Source organism: Stegostoma tigrinum, chromosome 32, assembly GCF_030684315.1.
Source record: "Stegostoma tigrinum isolate sSteTig4 chromosome 32, sSteTig4.hap1, whole genome shotgun sequence".
Lineage (NCBI taxonomy): Eukaryota > Metazoa > Chordata > Chondrichthyes > Orectolobiformes > Stegostomatidae > Stegostoma > Stegostoma tigrinum.
This window is the reverse complement of record NC_081385.1, coordinates 583,037-604,064: the sequence shown is the minus strand read 5'-3', so window position 1 is coordinate 604,064 and position 21,028 is coordinate 583,037. Positions and strand designations below refer to the sequence as shown.

Sequence of the window (21,028 nt, the reverse complement as noted above, 5' to 3'; positions counted from 1 at the left end):
GGATGGGGGGGTGAGGGGTGGGGATGGGGGGGGTGAGGGGTGGGGATGGGGGGGGTGAGGGGTGGGGATGGGGGGGGTGAGGGGTGGGGATGTGGGGGGTGAGGGGTGGGGATGAGGGGGGTGGGGATGTGAGGGGGGGTGGGGATGTGAGGGGGGGTGGGGGGGTGAGGGGTGGGGGGGTGAGGGGTGGGGATGTGGGGGGTGAGGGGTGGGGATGTGAGGGGTGAGGGGTGGGGATGTGAGGGGTGAGGGGTGGGGATGTGAGGGGGGATGTGAGGGGTGAGGGGTGAGGGGTGAGGGGTGAGGGGTGGGGATGTGAGGGGTGAGGGGTGGGGATGTGAGGGGTGAGGGGTGGGGAAGTGAGGGGGGATGGGGGGGTGAGGGGTGGGGATGTGAGGGGGGGTGGGGATGTGAGGGGGGATGGGGGGGTGAGGTGTGGGGATGTGAGGGGGGATGGGGGGGTGAGGGGTGGGGATGTGAGGGGGGGTGGGGATGTGAGGGGTGGGGATGTGAGGGGGGGTGGGGATGTGAGGGGGGGTGGGGATGTGAGGGGGGATGGGGGGGTGAGGGGTGGGGATGTGAGGGGGGGTGGGGGGGTGAGGGGTGGGGATGTGAGGGGGGGTGGGGGGGTGAGGTGTGGGGATGTGAGTGGGGATGTGAGGGGGGATGGGGGGGTGAGGGGTGGGGATGTGAGGGGTGAGGGGTGGGGATGTGAGGGGTGAGGGGTGGGGATGTGAGGGGGGGTGAGGGGGGGGGATGGGGGGGTGAGGGGTGGGGATGGGGGGGTGAGGGGGGGGATGGGGGGGTCAGGGGTGGGGATGGGGGGGTCAGGGGTGGGGATGTGAGGGGGGGTGAGGGGGGATGGGGGGGTGAGGGGTGGGGATGGGGGGGTGAGGGGGGATGGGGGGGTGAGGGGTGGGGATGGGGGGGTGAGGGGGGATGGGGGGGTGAGGGGTGGGGATGGGGGGGTGAGGGGGGATGGGGGGGTGAGGGGTGGGGATGTGAGGGGGGGTGGGGATGTGAGGGGGGGTGGGATGTGAGGGGGAGGGGGGATGGGGGGGTGAGGGGTGGGGATGTGAGGGGGGATGGGGGCTGAGGGGTGGGGATGTGAGGGGTGGGGATGTGAGGGGTGGGGATGTGAGGGGGGATGGGGGGGTGAGGGGTGGGGATGTGGGGGTGAGGGGTGGGGATGTGAGGGGTGAGGGGTGGGGATGTGAGGGGGGATTGGGGGGGTGAGGGGTGGGGATGTGAGGGGGGGTGGGGATGTGAGGGGGGATGGGGGGGTGAGGGGTGGGGATTGAGGGGGATGGGGGGGTGAGGGGTGGGGATGTGAGGGGGGTGGGGATGTGAGGGGGGATGGGGGGGTGAGGGGGGATGGGGGGGTGAGGGGGGATGGGGGGGTGAGGGGTGGGGATGTGAGGGGGGGTGGGGATGTGAGGGGGGATGGGGGGGTGGGGATGTGAGGGGGGTGGGGATGTGAGGGGGGATGGGGGGATGGGGGGTGAGGGGTGGGGATGTGAGGGGTGAGGGGTGGGGATGTGAGGGGTGAGGGGTGGGGATGTGAGGGGGGAATGGGGGGTGAGGGGTGGGGATGTGAGGGGGGGTGGGGATGTGAGGGGGGGTGGGATGTGAGGGGGGGGTGGGGATGTGAGGGGGATGGGGATGTGAGGGGGATGGGGATGTGAGGGGGGATGGGGGGTGAGGGGGGATGGGGGGTGAGGGGGGATGGGGGGGTGAGGGGGGATGGGGATGTGAGGGGGGGTGGGGATGTGAGGGGGGATGGGGGGTCGAGGGGTGGGGATGTGAGGGTGGGATGTGAGGGTGAGGGGTGGGATGTGAGGGGGGATGGGGGGGTGAGGGTGGGATGTGCAGGGGTGAGGGGTGGGGATGTGAGGGGGGATGGGGGGGTGAGGGGTGGGGATGTGAGGGTGAGGGGTGGGGATGTGAGGGGTGAGGGGTGGGATGTGAGGGGAGGGGGGGAGTGGGAGGGGTGGGGGTGGGATGTGAGGGGTGAGGGGTGGGATGTGAGGGGGGATGGGGGGGTGAGGGGTGGGGATGTGAGGGGGGATGGGGGGGTGAGGGGTGGGGGGGTGAGGGGTGGGGATGTGAGGGGGGGGTGGGGATGTGAGGGGGGGTGGGGGGGTGAGGGGGTGAGGGGGGATGGGGGGGTGAGGGGTGGGGGGGTGAGGGGTGGGGATGTGAGGGGTGAGGGGTGGGGATGTGAGGGGTGAGGGGTGGGGATTGTGAGGGGGGATGGGGGGGTGAGGGGTGGGGATGTGAGGGGGGGTGGGGGTTTGAGGGGTGGGGATGTGAGGGGGGATGGGGGGTGAGGGGTGGGGATGTGAGGGGGGGTGGGGATGTGAGGGGGGGTGGGGGTTTGAGGGGTGATGGGCTGGATGTGGGGGGGGATGGGGGGGGGTGACCATCCTGTCCGCGAGACATCGGCTTGAGGCACCAAGATGGCGGCGCGAGGCGGGCGGGTTTCCCGCCGGGGGCCGGGGGCCGGGGGCCGGGGGCCGGGCCGGTCGAGCGGGGCCGGTGAGTGAAGACCGCTCGGTGCCGGCGGAAGCAGCGCCAGCGGAGTCCGGGTAGGAAGGAGCCGGGCCGGTAGCGCCGGGAGAGGGAGGGGATCCCATGGCCGGCCTGAGTAAGGAGGAATACCTGAAGCGGTACCTGAGCGGCTCGGAGCCGGGCCCCAAGCGGACCAGGAGGAGGCGGAGGGTGAAGATTAAAGGCGGAGGGTGAGGCCCGCGCAGGGAGCAGCGTAAGCGGCCAGCCCGACGTGGAAAGGCCTGAGGCCTGATGGTTTCCTGCGGGTGAGGCCGCCCTCCCGCACGCCTCAGGCGGCAGGAGCCGGGTCTGAACCTCATTCGCACCAAACACCAAACTATCAGTAAAATTATCACCGGATCACCCGGGACCTCGTTATAGCCGAGCTCCTGATAGGCGCTAGAGAAATTCATAATTCAACACTTTGCTGTGGCCTCATCGTTGTAGAATTACATTGTAGCTTTGGAGTAATTCCGTTGTCGTGTTTTAAGTTAGTTTTCACAAGGGAACGGTTTCTTGCTTTTAATGGGCAGTTGTTCATTATGTGACAGAGTTAAATATTGTTCACTTTTTCTTGAGGTTTATTAATAACATGCCTCACAGAAAGAGGCCATTCGCCCATTGCCCCAGTGCTGGATCTTTAAAGAAGTTATCCCGTCACCTCTCTCCTCAATGTTGTAATGTTTAACCTCGATCTGTTTTATAAAGTAAGTTTCACCTGTGGTAATGGCTATAATTTGTGTTAACAAGGTGTGGAGCTGGATGAACACAACAAGCCAAGCAGCATCAGAGGGGCAGGGAGGCTGAGGGAGGCCTAGGCCTGAAACATCACCTTTCCTGCTCCTCTGATACAGTTCCTTCTCTCTTAGTGTAATTTGTGTTCCTCTGGTTTCTGGATCTCTTGCCACTAGAAGCTTTCTCGTTATTTACTGCTCTATCTAAACACCCCTTTACCATCCTTACTCTTAGAGTGGAGGACCCCAGTGTCCTCAGCCTCTTCGTGCAATTGAAATTTCTTATCCACGATGCAGTTCTCCAATGCCCTCTCATTTTTGTAATCTGTGGTGTTGTCAGCTTTCCCTTTTTATCATGTGAAGTGTTACTTTACTCTGTATCTGTTTTAGATCAGGGATGCTGTTGAGTCTAGTTCTGTCAGTTGAAAGCCTCTGTCCTGTTATATTACAGAATGCGGATTGTGGATGATGATGTGACCTGGAAGACCCTTGCGAAGGAGAAGGAGAAAGAGGCTGTATTAGAGGCAGCAGAGGATGAGGATGATGAAGCCCCTGTGGTAGGTGAAATAGCTATTCTCAGGACTGACTGATTCTAAGATTTGTCAGCAAATAACTAATTAAGACTTCAACACTGTGACTACTGTTACTGCTGCTGAAGATACCCCAGTATCAACAAGACATTTTAATTGAACTGCCAAAACCCCACAAGAAGGTTGTTAAGTGATTTGGAAAGGAGAAAATTCAGAGCTAGAGAAGGTTTCCAGCCCATCTGACCAGTCTCTAAAGCTAATCCCAGTCTTCCTAATGCTTGTTGAACATTCGCTTATAAACAAATCGATAAGTTCCACATGAGAGCAGAAGAGTCAGAAGTGATGGGAGAATTTCTTTTAGTGCAGAAAGTTGTTCTAGTTTCAACTGGGTGGTGGAAACAGATTTAAAAGTAACTTTTCATTGGGAATTTCATAAATACTCAAAGTGGAAGGTTTTACAGGATGATGAGGGAAAGAACAAGGATGTGGGACAAATTAGCTAAGTTTTTAATACACCCAATACGGGTAAAAGGAGATAAATCCTCCTACCTGTACTCTAAGATTCTGTGAGAGACTGCTGTGGAAAGTGTCTTGCTGTGTATTTGGAAATGACTGACCTTATGGCTGAGTTTGAATGCTTTGTCCAGAGTGTGTTCATTAGGGACAATGTAGCGGGAGCATCACTCTGTTTCTAATTCCATTCCGTACCTATCCTGGGGTTTTTTGGTAGGTACAGTGAAGAGGGAGCCTTAGTCTCTGAACTTGCCCATATACAGTTCAATGTGATAGATGAGGGGCGGCACGGTGGCTCAGTGTAAGCATTGCAGCCTCACAGCGCCAGGGACCCGGGTTCGATTCCAGCCTCGAGCGACTGTCTGTATGGAGTTTGCGCATTCTCCCCGTGTCTGTGTGGGTTTCCTCTGGGTGCTCCGGTTTTCTCCCACAGTCCAAAGATTTTCAGGTTAGGTGGATTGGCCATGCTAAATTGCCCGTAATGTTCAGGGGTGTGTGGGTTATAGGGGGATGGGTCTGGGTGGGATGCTGCAAGGGGCTGTGTGGACTTGTTGGGCCAAAGGGCCTGTTTCCAGACTGTAGGGAATCTAATCTAATCATGACAGTGAATATTTAAAATGATCATTGTTTATATTCACTACATCATGCTGTACTTTAAACTGCTTGGGTCCAAACTTCGTACCTAATTTTTATGATGAGGCTTTTGGTCAATTGACCTAATGTCTTGTGTCAGGGTTTATTTGATCACCATTCCTGAGAATGATTTAGGGCTGTTTTACTCTATGACAAGGCTATGTAAATGCAGATTGTTGTTGTATTATACTTTTGTGTTGATCTCCAGCCTGTTGCTTTAGGTGGCAGAGTTCATTGATGAAAGGCCTGAAATCATTCAACAAATGGAGGAATTCCGCCTGAGCAATAAGTGGAAAATTTTAGGAGGTAAGTCGTGAGGCGTCTTTTTTAAAAAGACTCATTTCATTCTGTGCAGTGAATTTGTGTTGGCCGCTGTGTTATAAATACATTAATTGGATGCAAGCATCATTGGCTGGGCTAGCATTGTCGTTCATCTGAAGTTTCCCTGACAAGCTGGTAGTGAGCTGCCCCTTTGAATTGCTGAAGTGGCTTGACATATTTACTGTCTCACTGGGCTACTTTAAAAGGCAGTTCAGGTTTAATACAGCACTGGTTGCTGAATAGTGCTTAGGAACGGGAACCCAATAAGGACACTGAAGTGAGCTGCAGTCTTGATGCTGTTAACACAGCACTGCTTCTGCAGCTGGAAGCTTTAACTCTGTGTGGGTCACTAACATGTTTTAGCGTTGCTTCAGCATTGCATCTCCTCTGCTCCACATAGTTAGAGAAATTTGTTGTGCCTGTTCTCGCTGGAATGAATTTAGTCTCCTTCAGTGATAACTAAATCAGTAGCTGAAACCAGTCCTTTCCGCTACACACGAGAAAAAGATGGAAGCTACATCCCAATCCAACTCTTTTAACAATCCTTTATTTAAAATAAAACACGGGAAAGTCATTGTTGTTGCATTCATCATTAGTTTTTTGACTTTTTATTAAGATGAAAAGGAAGATTCCCAAGATCCCGATGTGTTCCTACACACAAGTCGAGATGGGTGAGTGCATATAACTGTGGCTATGTTGTTAATATGCTCACTGTCATCTGTGTGAAGGAATTTGGTTACAGATGTTGCAAAGCTGACGTTGTCCCCCATCTGAGAGCTAAATCCGAAACATCCAAAGAGGAGCACCTTGCCTTATAATCTGTAAAAGGAGTATGAAAAGTGGTATGACTTGCTTTTCAGCAGTTTCTAGTGGTTAAAGAAAATAAATTCCTGACACTCACTTTAAGGTCAACAACTAACAATTTATTTATCTAACTCGAAAAGTGAACAAATTAACTAAACTATTAACAAACTGAATAAATCTCTTCTAACTACTAACAATTACCAAATAAAGTAAGATTCTAATGGTATGCTTTCCAATAAATAAAAGTCCTACTTGTATATAAAAAAAAGTCTCTCAAAATTACAGCCAGGTTACGTGTCTTCCAGAATGTTCTGTGCCTTCACCATAGATTCATCTGTCAGGAATATTAACTAGTTGTGCCATGGCTACCGTTGTTATTTAGATGGTGCTTTCTCTAAGACATGGAGGAGGCTATGAGAGCCAGCAATTTTCTTGAGAGCTGAGGGCTCCTAACTAAGGCAGATGGCACTTAGCTCAGGAGCTTTGTCCAACTGCCCTTTTATTTTATATCCTTGATAACTTATCAATATTTCTTACAGTAGAATTGGTCCTATGTTGTCAAAACCATCAGATTTAAAATTAGAGATAATGGGAACTGCAGATTCTGGAGAACCCAAGATAACAAAGTGTGGAGCTGGATGAACACAGCAGGCCAAGCAGCATCTTAGGAGCACAAAAGCTGACATTTCAGGCCTAGACCCTTCATCAGAGAGGGTCTCTGATGAAGGGTCTGGGCCCGAAACGTCAGCTTTTGTATTTCTGAGATTTAAAATTAATTGGTTTTTGGTATCTAAGTGCCTGGTTCAAATTGATTGGCAAAATTCAAACATCTGTTGAGTTGGTAAAAACTGTTGCTTGGCCTGCTAACTGTATGGCCTTTCGAAACTAATGTTTCAGTTCGGGTGCTCTCTGTACTTGCAAACTTCAAGCTGCTGCTCACAGGCATCCATTTTTAAATCTGTAAGCACGGAAAAAAACACATCACCCTTTAAAGGGAACACACAGTGCTTTCCCCTTTAACGTTTTACAAACACCAAAATGTATCTCCCTGCCGCTCAATCAACAAGTACTGGACCCAACTTCACAACACAGGCTATATAGAGAAAATGTTTTCAATTATGGGATAGACAAGAACTAGGGACTATAAATTTAAAAACAGTGACTACAATGTCCAAATGCGAAACCAAAAGAAATTTCTTTACCCAGTGAGTGCTGAGAATGTGAAACTTAAAGTGGCTGAGATGAAGGGTCTAGGCCCGAAACGTCAGCTTTTGTGCTCCTGAGATGCTGCTTGGCCTGCTGTGTTCATCCAGCCTCACATTTTATTATCTTGGAATCTCCAGCATCTGCAGTTCCCATTATCTCTGACCATAATTTTAAGGGAAGCTGGGTAACGAAGGAAGGATCAGAAGGATATTTGATGAGGTTTGAAGAAGAGGGTTGGGAGGAAATGGAGTATCAGTATTGGCAGTAACTAGTGGGGACAACTCTGGAGCAAGTGGGACTTGAACTCATTGACAAGAGGTAAGGGCACCACCACTGTTATGAGACTCCTTCAGTTTGTACTGTAGACTTCACCAAATTCTGTGCTTTGGGTGATTTATTACATGTGGTTTCTGTGTGTGGATGTGTGTTACTATTTGGAAGCTTTTGCAGGTATTTTACCAGATTAAGGGAATCTTGCCCAGCTGATGTTAACAGATGGTGGAAAGCTAAAATAAAAGGAATAATATCTTATGGTTATTGAACTTGCAGTTTTTAATTTGCACTATTTATTTTGATAAACTGACATGTTCTTTATTCTCTCTAGTTTCATACCAGGTTCTGTGCCTGCACAAAGAAAAAGGATTGAAGCTGGACCTCAGATTTCTGAGAGAAAAATGAGGAGAATTTCCCCTGACCTTTCACCTCCCCGACAGGGTCGCCATGATTCTCCTGACCTTTCACCTCCCTGGAGGGGGCGCCATGATTCCCCTGACCTTTCACCTCCCCAGCAGGGGCACCACGATTCTCCTAACCTTTCACCTCCCAGGAGGGGGCGCCATGATTCTCCTGACCTTTCACCTCCCAGGAGGAGGCGCCACGATTCCTCTGACCTTTCACCTCCCCGGCAGGGGCGTCACAATTCCCCTGACCTTTCACCTCCTGGGAGTGGGCGTCATGATTGTCCTGACCTTTCACCTCCCAGGAAAAGGTTTTCTAAAAACACAGAGAAACGTATCACATCTACAGATCTGCCTCCTAGAAGAACTCGTAATAGTTCCCCTGACATATCACCAGCTCATTGTAAACGTCACGACTCCTCAGATTCTTCGTCGGCTGGGAATGCTGCACACTCTTCTGACTCTGATTTGTCTCCTCCTCGGAAAAGACAAGATAGTTCCTTGGACTCCCAGTCAACTGCAACAAGGAGGGGAGCTAACACACAAGGTATCTGAGTATTAGCCAGGCCCTGGTGTGGCTTTCTGGCTTTGCAATAGTTATTTCAAAAGTTTGGAATGCTACATCATTGAATTTTTCAGAGGGAGGTTATTCAGTCTGCAGTGCCTATGAGGACTGTTTGAAAGCTCTATCCAGAGCTCCTGTTTCTTTTATAAAAACATGCAAATTAGAAGCAGGAATAGACCTTTCAACATATTGACCCTATTCTGCCTTTCGGTTAGATCATGTATGTTGTTAAAAATTATGCAAATATTCTATGGAAATGAAATGCTATGTGTTGCTGACGCTTGGTGCTGTTAATATGCTTGCTGCTTTAGCAGCATTTCTAAGTAGAGGAATTAAAACATTAACTCTGTAGAAAATTTTCCTGCCCAGATTTGTCCCCCGTTAAACAAAAGAACAGGAGAACCACTGGGTCTCCAAGGAGATGGCAGCACCCTGATTCTGACCTTTCACCTCCACGAAAGAAGTGTCAGCATTCTTCTGACTCTGACTTGTCGCCACCACGGAGGAAGAGGCCAGAGGCATCCAATACAGAATATAAACTCTGCTCAAACGGCTCTGAACTGTCACCTACTGGCCACAGACTGCCTTCCAGGAAGCTGGTTTCCTTGAGAGGACAAGGGGCCAGCTGGGACATGAGTCCAAGCAGAAAGGTAAGTGGTAAATGGTTATTAACAGCAATCAACTTATCAGCTGGTGAACAGTTACACAGTCAGTGGGTCATGCAGCACAGAAACTGACCCTTCGGTCCAACCAGTCTGTGCCGATCACCTTCCCAAACTAAACTAGTCCCCCCTGCCTTTATTTTACCCATATCCCTCCAATCCTTTCTTATTTGTCTGTTTGTCCAAATATGTTTTAAATGTTGTAACTGTGGCCTGCATCCATTTTCTCTGGCAGTTTGCTTGACACATGAGCCATTCTCTGTAAAAATGTTGCCCCTCATTATCCTTTATAAATCTTTCTCTTCTCGCCTTAAAAATATGCTCCCTAGATGTGAAAGCCCCCAAACCCCCCCCATCCAAGAGAAAAGACCCACGTCATTTCACCTTATCCATGCCCTTCATGATTTTATAAAGTTTTTTAAGATCATCTCTCAAAAGTTGAGGCTTCACAGGAAATTGTGATGAGGACAGCGGCACACAGAAGTTGGTCTCAGTTAGCATTAGAACTTCGAATTCTCAAGATGTTTCTGTGAAGTACCATGGCGTGTTTTATTGCATTGAAGGTGGGATTTAGAGGCAAGTTCCTATTCAATAGATAGTTTTGATCCTCAAAACCAAGTAAACAGTCTTTTGTCCTCACCAAATCCATGCTGATACCTTCAGTGTGTTTCAAGGAGGCAAAGGTTTATTTATCAACAAAAGCACTGTGTTCATAAACATTTATCTAGTTGCTTTAAGTTTTCCTCCTTAATTTGTGGGAGTTATTCTTCGTACGACTGGTTCTCTTCCCCTAACTCAGGGACGCTGCAGTGCCATGTACCTGTTCTTAATTTGAATTAACTAGGATGAACTTTATTACCACAGTTAGTACAGTGCAAGTTGTCACGGCACCATCTTGGGTACAAAGATACCTAGGTACAGAATCTTAATTACAAAGCAGAAAATAAGGAATTTGAACAATGGCCACTAGAATCAGGAGTGAAAAATTTAAAATATGTTTATGCTCTGTTTCTCTGTGACCCCTCGGTGACACACAGGCATATAAACCCCAAGGATGATGATGCATCCTCAAGGCTCTGACTGTATTGTCCAAATGGGCTATTATGTTTGTTATTTGCTTATTTGTACTGTTTAAGTGTTGTGTGGTTAACCATTTAGGTAGAAAGAGTCGTATGCTATTGGTTCAGTATTGGATTCTTCCTCAGTTCGGAAGCTAAGGTCTATCATTGTCAGTAACTGGGGATTAAGAGGAATTACAACATTAAACTTAAGAGGGCCCAGTTCATTTCTCTACCTCCACTGTCCAAGTCCTTAGTTTGTTCATCTGAAGACTGTTCATGACGGTTTAAGCTGCCTTTTGGGAGATTGAGCACTCTGGTTTTGTTTAGGAAAAAGAAGAGAGGTGTGAGCTGACCACAATTACCAAAGTGGTTTCTAAGGAAGATTTAGCAAGATGTTTCCAGTGACTGTAGGACCAGAAGAAATAGGGCAGGTGTGACCTGACATTCTTCATGCCTGCTTTCCTGTCCTTTCCCTGTAACTCCTGATGCCCCGACTGATGAAAAATCTAAATGTATTTAAGGATTCTGCCCCCGCAGCTCTCTGTGGCAAGGAGTTCCAAAGACAGTCAACCCTCTGAGACAAGAAACTTCTCATTATCTCAGTCTTAAATTAATATCCCTTTATTTTGAAACTATAACCTCTTGCCCTAGACTCTCTACTGAAGGGAATCATCCTTTCAGCCTTTACCTGGTCAAACCCCTGAAGAAGTTCTAATTCTTTTAAACTCCAGAGAGTAGAGTGCCAAACTGTTTAATCATCTGTCATATAAAGCATTCCCTCTGTACCGGGAATCATCCCAGTGAACTTTCTCTGATCTGCCTCCAGTGAAATACTTCTTTCTTTAAATAAGCCGACCAAAACTGCTCTTGGTACTCCAGATGTGGTGCCACCAACACCTTGTACAGTTGCAGCAAGACTTCCCTACCCTTATATTCTAACCCCGTTGAAATAAGGGCCAACATTCCATGAGCCTTCCTGATCACCTGCTGCCCCACTGTGTTAGCTTTCTGTGTTTCATGCACAAGTCTCCCTTTGTCGCTTTGTGTTGCAGCTTTCCTCCATTTATACGCCATCTACCAACGTCTTATCCATTTCCTTAAACTGTCAATATATCTCTGGAAACTTTGTGTCTACCTCACAACTTGTCTTTCCACCTTTTTTTGTGTCATCTGCAAATGAAGATCAAGAGCTAACTAGTGAGAGATGGAGAGTGGAGGTGCAGGTGTTTGCTATGTCAAGTGTCTTTGTGAAATCAGCACCAAAACAATCTGTGAAATTTTAATGGATTGACAGTTTCTTTAAATGTGTTTCAGTCAAAAGGGAATGAGATGCTTTCAGGGGGTCAGACTGGCCTGATATCAACAGATATTCTGAGGAAAGAGAAAGAACATCGGAGGCAGAAGGAGCGAGCATCAGAACATTTGGCAGGTATTGACAGGGCTCAAGGCCATCCCCCACAGGCGCATCATTACACCCTACTGTGTTATTCTTTTCCCCTGATAATTCTGCCTCTCTGGGCCTCACTATCTCTGCATGACCTCCACCCCCAGCCCTACAACACCTGTCGTAACCTCTTCGCTTCTTACTTCTTACGTTTGAAGCTGAGTAGTATCTACTGGATATACAACCGTGGAAGAATCATCCTGGGTGTTAACAAAGAGCCTAACTGGCAACACTGAGTCTTACTGTAGCTCCTTCATAGAATCATACAGTACAAAAGAGACCCTTCAGCACATTGGGTTTGTACTGCCGAAAATATGCTAAATCTACAGTTGTGTGGCCTTACATGTGATGACATTTTAGAAGCTCATCCATGTATTTTTTTTTAAAGGTTGTGAGATTTCCTACCTCAAATATCCATCCAGCCTGTGTATTCCACACCCCACCACTGTCTACGTGAGAGAACTTTCCTCCAGTTCCCTCGAAACCTCCTGCCTTGCCCCTTAAAATTATACCCTCATGTTATTAACACTTCAACTAAGTGGAGCAGCTACGTTCTATCCATCCTGTCCATGCCCCTCATAATTTTATATACGTCAATCAGTTCCGCCTCAAATTTCTTGCTCCAAAGAAAACAACCTCAGTTTGTCCAGTATCTCTTCATTGCTAAGATGCTCCAGGTAACATCCAGGTGTTTTAGACAAGCTTTGCAGGAAATGTCCTGAAATTTTCTTAGGCAAGTTAAACTTGAGGTATTGAAGTAAGTGTGTAGTTATTGGAAGTTGGCTGGTCCCATCTACCTGTTGTGTCTTTGCGTTGTTACTTCACACTATTAGCTGCTTTGGGAAATTGTGATGGATAGCTGCTACCTCTCAGCTACCCTAGAACAACCTGGGCTATGTTCTCCTTACTTCCATGGAACTGTCACATTGCTACTGTCTGGTCCATCCCTGTGGCGGTAACCGATGATGTGAAATCCCTTGGAATGAGGGTTTTATACATTTGCTGGGGCAACCATCCGATGGTGCTGAGATCTTTTCTCCTTCTGCTTTAAAGATGATTCGAGGCATGCTGCTACTATCTTCCGAGACAGATCAGGAAAAAAGAGAGACTTAGACCAAGAGCGAATCGAGCATAAGAAGAAGGAAGAAGAGAAAGCGGCAAAGCAAGAAAAATACGCCCAGTGGGGCAAAGGGTGAGAGTAAGAGAGCATTCATAACCTGAACATCTGCCGCCACCTGAGCTGTGAGAGACTGTAGCAAAATTTAACTGCAATGGAGTTTGCTGTTCTACCACTTCATTAACACTAGAACAAAGAACAGTTCAGCACGGGAACAGGCCCTTCGGCCCACCAAACCTGAACTAACACACGCCACCTTTCTAAGCTAAAAACCTTTTGCCTCTGTGCAGTCCGTATTCCTCTATTCCCTACGTAGTCACGTGTCTTTCAGGGTGCCCCCTAAACATCGCTCTTGTCTTACTTCTACCACCTTCTCTTGCAACACGTTCTAAGCACTTATCATCTTCTGATTTTAAAAAAAACACCTGCTGCTTGCATTTCCTTTTAAGCTATCCCCCTTTCACCTTAAACCTATGTCCCCTAGTAAGTAACATTTCTACCCAGGGAAAAATACTCCAACCAACCATTCTATTCATGTCTCTCATTATTCTGCAAATCCCTACAGGTCACCCTTCAAGCCTCTGATCTTCAAGTGAAAATAAACCAAGTTTATCTAATCTCTCCTCACAGCCAGTGCCCTCCAAACCAGGCATTATCCTGGTAAACCTTTTCTCTACCCTCTCCAAAGCCTGCTCATCGTTGTGGTAGTGTGGTGACCAGAAATATACGTAACATTGTAAATGTGGCCTAACTAAAGTCTTATACAGCTATAACATCAATTGTTCTATACAACTGCAACTTGTCAAATTTTACGTTGTAATGCCCTGACAAATGAAGTAAGCATACCATAGGGTTTCTTGACCACCTCATCCACTTGTGTTGCCACGTTCTGGGAACTGTGGACCTGTACGCCTAGAGCCCACCTGCGTTAGACCTTCCAAAATGCATCACCTTGCATTTGCCCGGATTAATTCCATCTGCCCAATTCTCTGTCCAAGTCTGCAGCCTATTTATAGTTGCTGCATTCTGTGACAATCCTCCTCATTATCCACAACTCCCCCAATCTTTGAGTCATCTGCAGACTTACTAATCAGACCACCTACATTCTCTTCCAAATCATTTTATATATGTTACAAACAACAGAGGTCCCATCATTTATCCCTGCAGAACATCACTGGTCAAAGATTTCCAATCAGAAAATTACCGACTGCTACTTTGTCTTCTTTGACCAAGCCAGCTCTGTATCCATCTTACTAGCTCACTGCGTCTCCTACGTGACTTCCCCTTTTTGTTAGCCTGCCATGGGGGACCTAGTCTAACAACTTGCCAGGATCTATATAGATAACATCGATCACCCTGCTCTCATCAATTATCTTTGCCACTTCCTCAAAAATCTCAATCAAGTTTGTGAGACATGTTCTTCCCCACACAAAGCCATGCTACATATTGCTAATAAGCCCACATTGTTCTAAATGTAAGTAAATCCTATCTCTAAGAACCTTCTCCAATAATCTCCCTATCACTGACTTAAGGCTCACTGGCCTGAAATTACCTGCATTATCCCTGTTGCCCTTCTTAAAAAAAATGGAACAATGTTAGCTATTCTCCTATTCTCTGGGACCTCTGTTGTGACTAAAGAAGATGCAAAGATTTTGTACAAGGCTCCAGCAATTTCCTCCCTCAGTATTCCTGGATAGATCCCATCAGGTCCTGGGGACGTGTCTACCTCAATGCTTCCAAAACGCCCATCACCATCTCCCCCCGCTCACTGTCTCTGCTGCCCTGCTCACTGTCTCTGTTGCTCTCCCCTCCCCACTCACTCTCTGTCGCTCCCCTTGCTCACTGTCTTACCCCCCCCACCACTCTCACTCTGTCGATTCTCCCCCCAACCTCTCACTCTCTGTCATCGATTCCCCAATGGCTCACTTTCTGTTGCCCTCTCTCAGTTGACCTCCCAGTCTCTCTCTCTGTCTTTGTTTACACACCCCCTCCCCCATCAGACTCACTCCCCTACGTGATCTCTGTTTCAGAGTCGCTCAGGAGGAGCAGCAGAGAAAGAATGTCCAGGATGCTCTTCATGAGATGCAGAAACCACTTGCTCGGCACATTGATGACGAGGACCTAGATCGCTTCCTTCGTGAGAAACAGCGAGATGGAGACCCAATGGCTGGCCTTCTCAGGAAGAAGAAGGAGAAAGAAGCCAAGAATAAAAATGGTGAGTAGGTTAAACATGTTGACATCAAGCCTGCTACATTGAACTGTGTCAGGATATGGGGCAGGATGTGGTGTAATCTAAGGGTTTAGAGGTGGGTGTTTTAGACATGGTACTGTCCATGTGTGTGGGGTGGGTGGATTTGGACGTGCTGCAGTCTACAGATATGGGGAGGGCTAGGGTTGTTAGACATGTTTCTGTCCAAAGGTGCGGGGGGTGGGGTTCACATGTGGTACTGAGGTTGGGGTGTTACAACCTAAGTTGGGACAGTTTCTGCTAAATGAATCTAATTGCTTTGCAGCAAGACCAGTATATAGTGGCCCTGCACCCCCTCCAAACAGATTTAATCTCCAACCTGGGTATCGCTGGGATGGTGTCGACAGGTAACAATACGACTTCACTTTTAAAAGTACAGTAAAGTATTGAGTGGAGTAATTGTGTGTTCCAAAATTAAACAAATTTCTGTGGCCAGTCTTTCTGAATGGGTTCAGCAGGAATTGCTACAGAAATGTCTCATGGGCCTAGGAACTGTTGAAGGATCAGATTGTAGCTAGAAGTTGCTGAATTAGAAATGTAATGATAAAAACTGAAATTAGTGAAATAACCAGGGATCAGGCACTAAGGACATCAGTGGAGTTGGGATTTTGATTTATCTTTCCATAGGATGTATCACTCATGGCAGTGTTCACTGTAAGCTGCATGGCCATGGCCTTGTCCATGCTCAGCGATCAGCAGTGGATGCGCTGATGTCCGGTTCCTGAAGCTGCTGCTGCGCACAGACCTTAGAATGCTACACAGTGCCAGGAGAATTCAGGAGGGTGGAGGTTCCTGGCAAGGTCAGCATTCATTGTTCACCCCTTTCTCCCCTTGAACAGAATGGCTGTCTAGGTCATTTTACGGGGCAGTAAAAAGTCAACTATGTGGCTTGGATCTGAAGTCACATGTAGACTGAATCAGCTAAGGATAGCCAATTTCCTTCCCTCGCGGATGTTAGTGAACCAGTTAGGTTTTTACAGTCATCAGATAATTATCATGATTATTTTTCCATTCAACAAATTCAATTCATTTAAGTTTTATTGCACTGTCTGCATTGATGGGATTTAAACAGAGAACATAGATCGTTACAGTACAGGCCCTTCGGCCCTCGATGTTGTACCGATCTCAAGCCCATCTAACCTACACTATTCCATGTACGTCCATATGCTTATCCAATGACGACTTAAATGTACCTAAAGTTGGCGAATCTACTACCGTTGCAGGCAAAGCGTTCCATTCCCTTACTACTCTCTGAGTAAAGAAACTACCTCTGACATCTGTCCTATATCTTTCACCCCTCAATTTAAAGCTATGCCCCCTCGTACTCGCCGTCACCATCCTAGGAAAAAGGCTCTCCCTATCCACCCTATCTAACCCTCTGATTATTTTATATGTTTCAATTAAGTCACTTCTCAACCTTCTTCTCTGTAATGAAAACAGCCTCAAGTCCCTCAGCCTTTCCTTGTAAGACCTTCCCTCCATACCAGGCAACATCCTAGTAAATCTCCTCTGCACCCTTTCCAAAGCTTCCACATCCTTCTTACAATGCGGTGACCAGAACTGCGCACAATACTCCAAGTGCGGCTGCACCAGAGTTTTGTACAGCTGCAGCATAACCTCTAGGTTCCGGAACTCGATCCCTCTATTAATAAAAGCTAAAACACTGTATGCCTTCTTAACAGCCCTGTCAACCTGGGTGGCAACTTTCAAGGATCTGTGTACATGGACAGCGAGATATCTCTGCTCATCTACACTACTAAGAATCTTACCATTAGCCCAGTACTTTGCCTTCCGGTTATTCCTACCAAAGTGCATCACCTCACACTTGTCTGCATTAAACTCCATTTGCCACCTCTCAGCCCAGTTCTGCAGCTTATCTATGTCTCTCTGCAACCTACAGCATCCTTCGTCACTATCCACAACTCCACCGACTTTAGTGTCGCCTGCAAATTTACTAACCCATCCTACTACGCCCTCATCCAGGTCATTTATAAAAATGACAAACAGCAGTGGACCCAACACCGACCCTTGCGGTACACCACTAGTAACTGGTCTCCGGGATGAAAATTTCCCATCAACCACCACCCTCTGTCTTCTTTCAGCAAGCCAATTTCTGATCCAAACTGCTATATCTCCCACAATTCCATTCCTCTGCATTTTGTACAATAGCCTATTGTGGGGAACCTTATCGAACGCCTTGCTGAAATCCATATACACCACATCAACCGGTTTACTCTCATCTACCCGTTTGGTCACCTTCTCAAAAGAACTCAGTAAGGTTTGTGAGGCACGACCTTCCCTTCACAAAACCGACTGACTATCCCTAATCAATTTATTCTTTTCTAGATGATTATAAATCCTATCGCTTATAACCTTTTCCAACACTTTACCAACAACTGAGGTAAGGCTCACTGGTCTATAATTACCAGGGTTGTCTCTACTCCCCTTCTTGAACAAGGGAACCACATTTGCTATCCTCCAGTCATCTGGCACTATTCCTGTAGACAATGACGAGTTAAAGATCAATGCCAAAGGCTGGGCACTCTCCTCCCTGGCTTCCCAGAGGATCCTAGGATAAATCCCATCCGGCCCAGGGGACTTATCTATCTTCACACTCTGTAGGATTTCTAATATCTCTTCCGTGTGAACCTCAATCCCACCTAGTCTAGTAGCCTGAATCTCAGTATTCTCCTCGACAACATTTTCAACAGTATTCACTCTAGAAAATGACAAATATTCATTTAGTGCTTCCCCTATCTCCCCTGACTCCACACACAACTTCCCACTACTATCCTTGATTGGCCCTAATCTTACTTTCGTCATTCTTTTATTCCTTAAATACCTATAGAAAGCCTTAGGGTTTACCCTGATCCTATCTGCCAACAACTTCTCACGTCTTCTCCTGGCCCTTCTGAGCTCTCTCTTTAGGTCTTTCCTGGCTACCTCGTAGCCCTCAAGCGCCCTAACTGAGCCTTCACATCTCATCCTAACATAACCTCCTTCGTAAACCACAGCTCCCGCGCTCTACAGCTTCCTCCCTGCCTGACAGGTACATACTTATCTAGGACTCACAGGAGCTTTTCCTTGAATAAGCTCCACATTTCTAATGTGCCCATCCCCTGCAGTTTCCTTCCCCAATCCTATGTTCCCTAAATTTTGCCTAAACCCATGACCCTAGAGCATTAGCCTGGCCCTGGGGATTACTAGCCCAGTGACATTACTGTTACAGTAATAGATCGGATCAACCATGATAGTTGCAAACAATGGAAAGCCGAATGTGAGAGAGAATGGATCATTGTTTTGTTTGTGTCCATAAAAATGAAGCAGACAGTTATACTGCAGCATACAGCCCTAGGGGCTGTTGGCTTGTACAGGGCCATCGAGAGTACAGTATCTATGCTGCAATTCCCCACAATTTTGAAGATGTCTGCCTTTTAACATTTTCTTCGAGATGATTTCTGAGCTCAAATTAAATCCCAGTTTTGGAGGTGATTATCAGAAGCCACAGCTGTACAGTATTGAACCTGTGACTAAGATATTTCATTTTACTGTACCATCAAAAATGTGTAAGTTGGGGAGTATTGTTGATCCAATCCTCCCTGCAGGTTCCACTTGAAGCTTGTTTTAAACACACTAACTGTTCATTCAACAACACAGTTAACCATGGCATGAGCTCATTCTAATCTTGATCTAGGCATAGGTTCATTCGGAAACATGTACATGAGCTCGCTGACTTGTCATTGGTGACCCTTAGTCATAACCAGCTTAACACCTCATTGGTGGCCTATAGGCTGCAGGAATGAACCTATCTGAAACATTGGCAGGTGGCAGGGCAGTCGTTTGAACATGTTTATCAGAAGCTGAAACCTCTAGTTCATCTCATTTCAGTTTGTGATGTGCTTACAACAACAAACTTCTCTTGTTCGGCATGATTTTGTAATTTCACCTATTTCCCGATTTTGTAATATATAAGAAACCGGATTGAATTAACCGTAGTGTGATCACGGTAAACTTGCTTAACAAGGAGAATTGTGAAGCAGCTGCTGATTAAGATTGATGTAAAATTGCCGTCAGTATAATAATTGCAGAGTTTGTCCACTGTTAATACAGCAAATTTGTTTATGGTTTAAAAGAAAGACCAGTCTGAGTTTTTCAAAATGCAGTTTGAATCAGTTGAAACAAATCTATATCCCTAAAGGAGAAATAGTTCTGCTACAACGTGTTTTGTTAACGTGAATTGGCTGCAAAATGATTGATGAATAGTGGATACTGTTTGGACAAAGCAAACTTCCTGCAGTACAGGTACAGCGATTTCCCTATAACATGATTTCCTATAGTGTGAGGTGCTACAAGAATGGAACTATCACGTTTTAGGAGAACTACCTGTACTTACCAAAGAAAAAGCCAAAACAAAATAAGATCAAAAATACGAAAAGGTAGATTTTGGAAAATTGAACAGATTTAAAGAGCAGCGATGTTTGACAACAAATGTCAAGAGTTTTAAAAAGTGATTGAAAATATCAGAATTAACACAAAACACCTAAACTGTAGATGGGGAGCATTGTGGGATCCTTGAAAATGATCATGGTGATTGAGCAGAATTGAAAGATGTACCTGGAAGCTGCAAATATTCATACACATGGTCCAGATCTCTACAGGCTTTGCATTTAAATAACCCAATTGTAAACATTGTACATAAAAACAGATATTGCAGGGGAAACTCAGCAGGCCTGTCAGTATCTATTGAGAGAAAGCAGAATTAATGTTTTGGAGATAATAGGAACTGCAGATGATGGAGAATCTGAGATAACAAGGGGTAGAGCTGGATGAACACAGCAGACCCAGCAGCATCAGAGGAGCAGGAAGCCTAGACCCTTCTTCAGAAAATTTCATTAATGTTTCGGGTCTAATGACCCTTCTTTTGGTACTGAACCCAAAACGTTAACTCTGCTTCTCTCCCCCTGGATGCTGCCAGATCTGCTGAGCGTCTCTGGAAATTTCTGTTTTGTTTCAAATTTACAGCATCTGTGGCTTTGTTTTGTTTTAGTGTAAAAATTATATATGGTTGTGCATTATAATGCATCTGATAGCACTGCACCAATAAAAGAACATTTGTTTTAAACTTTCAGGTCGAATGGCTTTGAACAGAAACGTTATGCAAGATTAGCAGATAAGAAGGCTGTGCAGGAGATAGCGTACAAATGGAGTGTGGAGGATATGTAAATTGCTGTTTGAGACTCAAGTCGATGCACACTCCTTCAGACTGAGTTCCTGAGGCTCTCTGTGCAATGAAACAGACAAAACCTTTCCTGAAACTGAGGGATCTGAATATCTGGGAACAATTGAGAAAACGAAAATCTTTTTATTCTTGTTTGTTAACATTCTGTTCTTTTTGAGTATAAACTTTGTACTGTGTGAGTAACAGTCTGTTCTATGATTTGTTGTTTTGATAATTTGTCATCCAGACAACATATATCCGTGGTTTCAACTGTTGTGTAGGCGATTCCTGTCACACTCTCACTCTCTCTTCTCCCCCCTTATCACCAACACCCCATTCAATACTCTGCTGCCGTTATTGCCAAATTTGAGTTTATTTTGGAATTTAATATGTTCAGCATTCTCTAGACATTTTCCTGAATGCCGAGATCAATTTTGTTCTTATTAATAAGTGGAAGCAAATCAGCAAAATGTTTTCCAGAAGTATGTTCAAAAACAAGGATATTAGACTGGTCACCATGTTTCGATGTAGCTTGATGACTTTTACCATCAGTGAGGATTTTCTGCTTCCAAAACATGCTCCCCATCTCCACTCATCTGCTGCTGAAAATCCACCATTGCCTTTGATATCCCAAGACTCGGCTATTCCAACAGCTTGCATAAATTTAATATTATCCAAAAGGTCTGCTGTCTGTGCCCTAACTCAACAAGTTCTATTTAGTGTCCACCCCTGTGCTTGCTGACCT

General features: G+C 46.7%; 1 protein-coding gene across 4 annotated transcripts; it reads left to right on the top strand.

The window, feature by feature from the left end:
- Positions 1-2,507: 2,507 nt before the first annotated feature.
- bud13 (BUD13 homolog) lies at positions 2,508-20,487 on the top strand. 4 transcript variants are annotated; one of them, XM_048562251.2, is made up of 11 exons: positions 2,508-2,741; positions 3,736-3,841; positions 5,182-5,266; positions 5,898-5,952; positions 7,896-8,515; positions 8,903-9,183; positions 11,571-11,685; positions 12,754-12,892; positions 14,848-15,032; positions 15,331-15,412; positions 20,195-20,487. In XM_048562251.2, the coding sequence occupies exons 1-11, from the start codon at positions 2,635-2,637 to the stop codon at positions 20,286-20,288; spliced, it is 1,869 nt and encodes a 622-aa protein (XP_048418208.1). In that variant the 5' UTR covers positions 2,508-2,634; the 3' UTR covers positions 20,289-20,487. The 4 variants fall into 4 exon arrangements, with proteins under 4 accessions (XP_048418208.1, XP_048418212.1, XP_048418211.1 ...); XM_048562254.2 differs by lacking the exon at positions 2,508-2,741 and adding an exon at positions 2,801-3,257; XM_048562255.2 differs by lacking the exon at positions 15,331-15,412.
- The last annotated feature ends 541 nt before the right edge of the window (positions 20,488-21,028 follow it).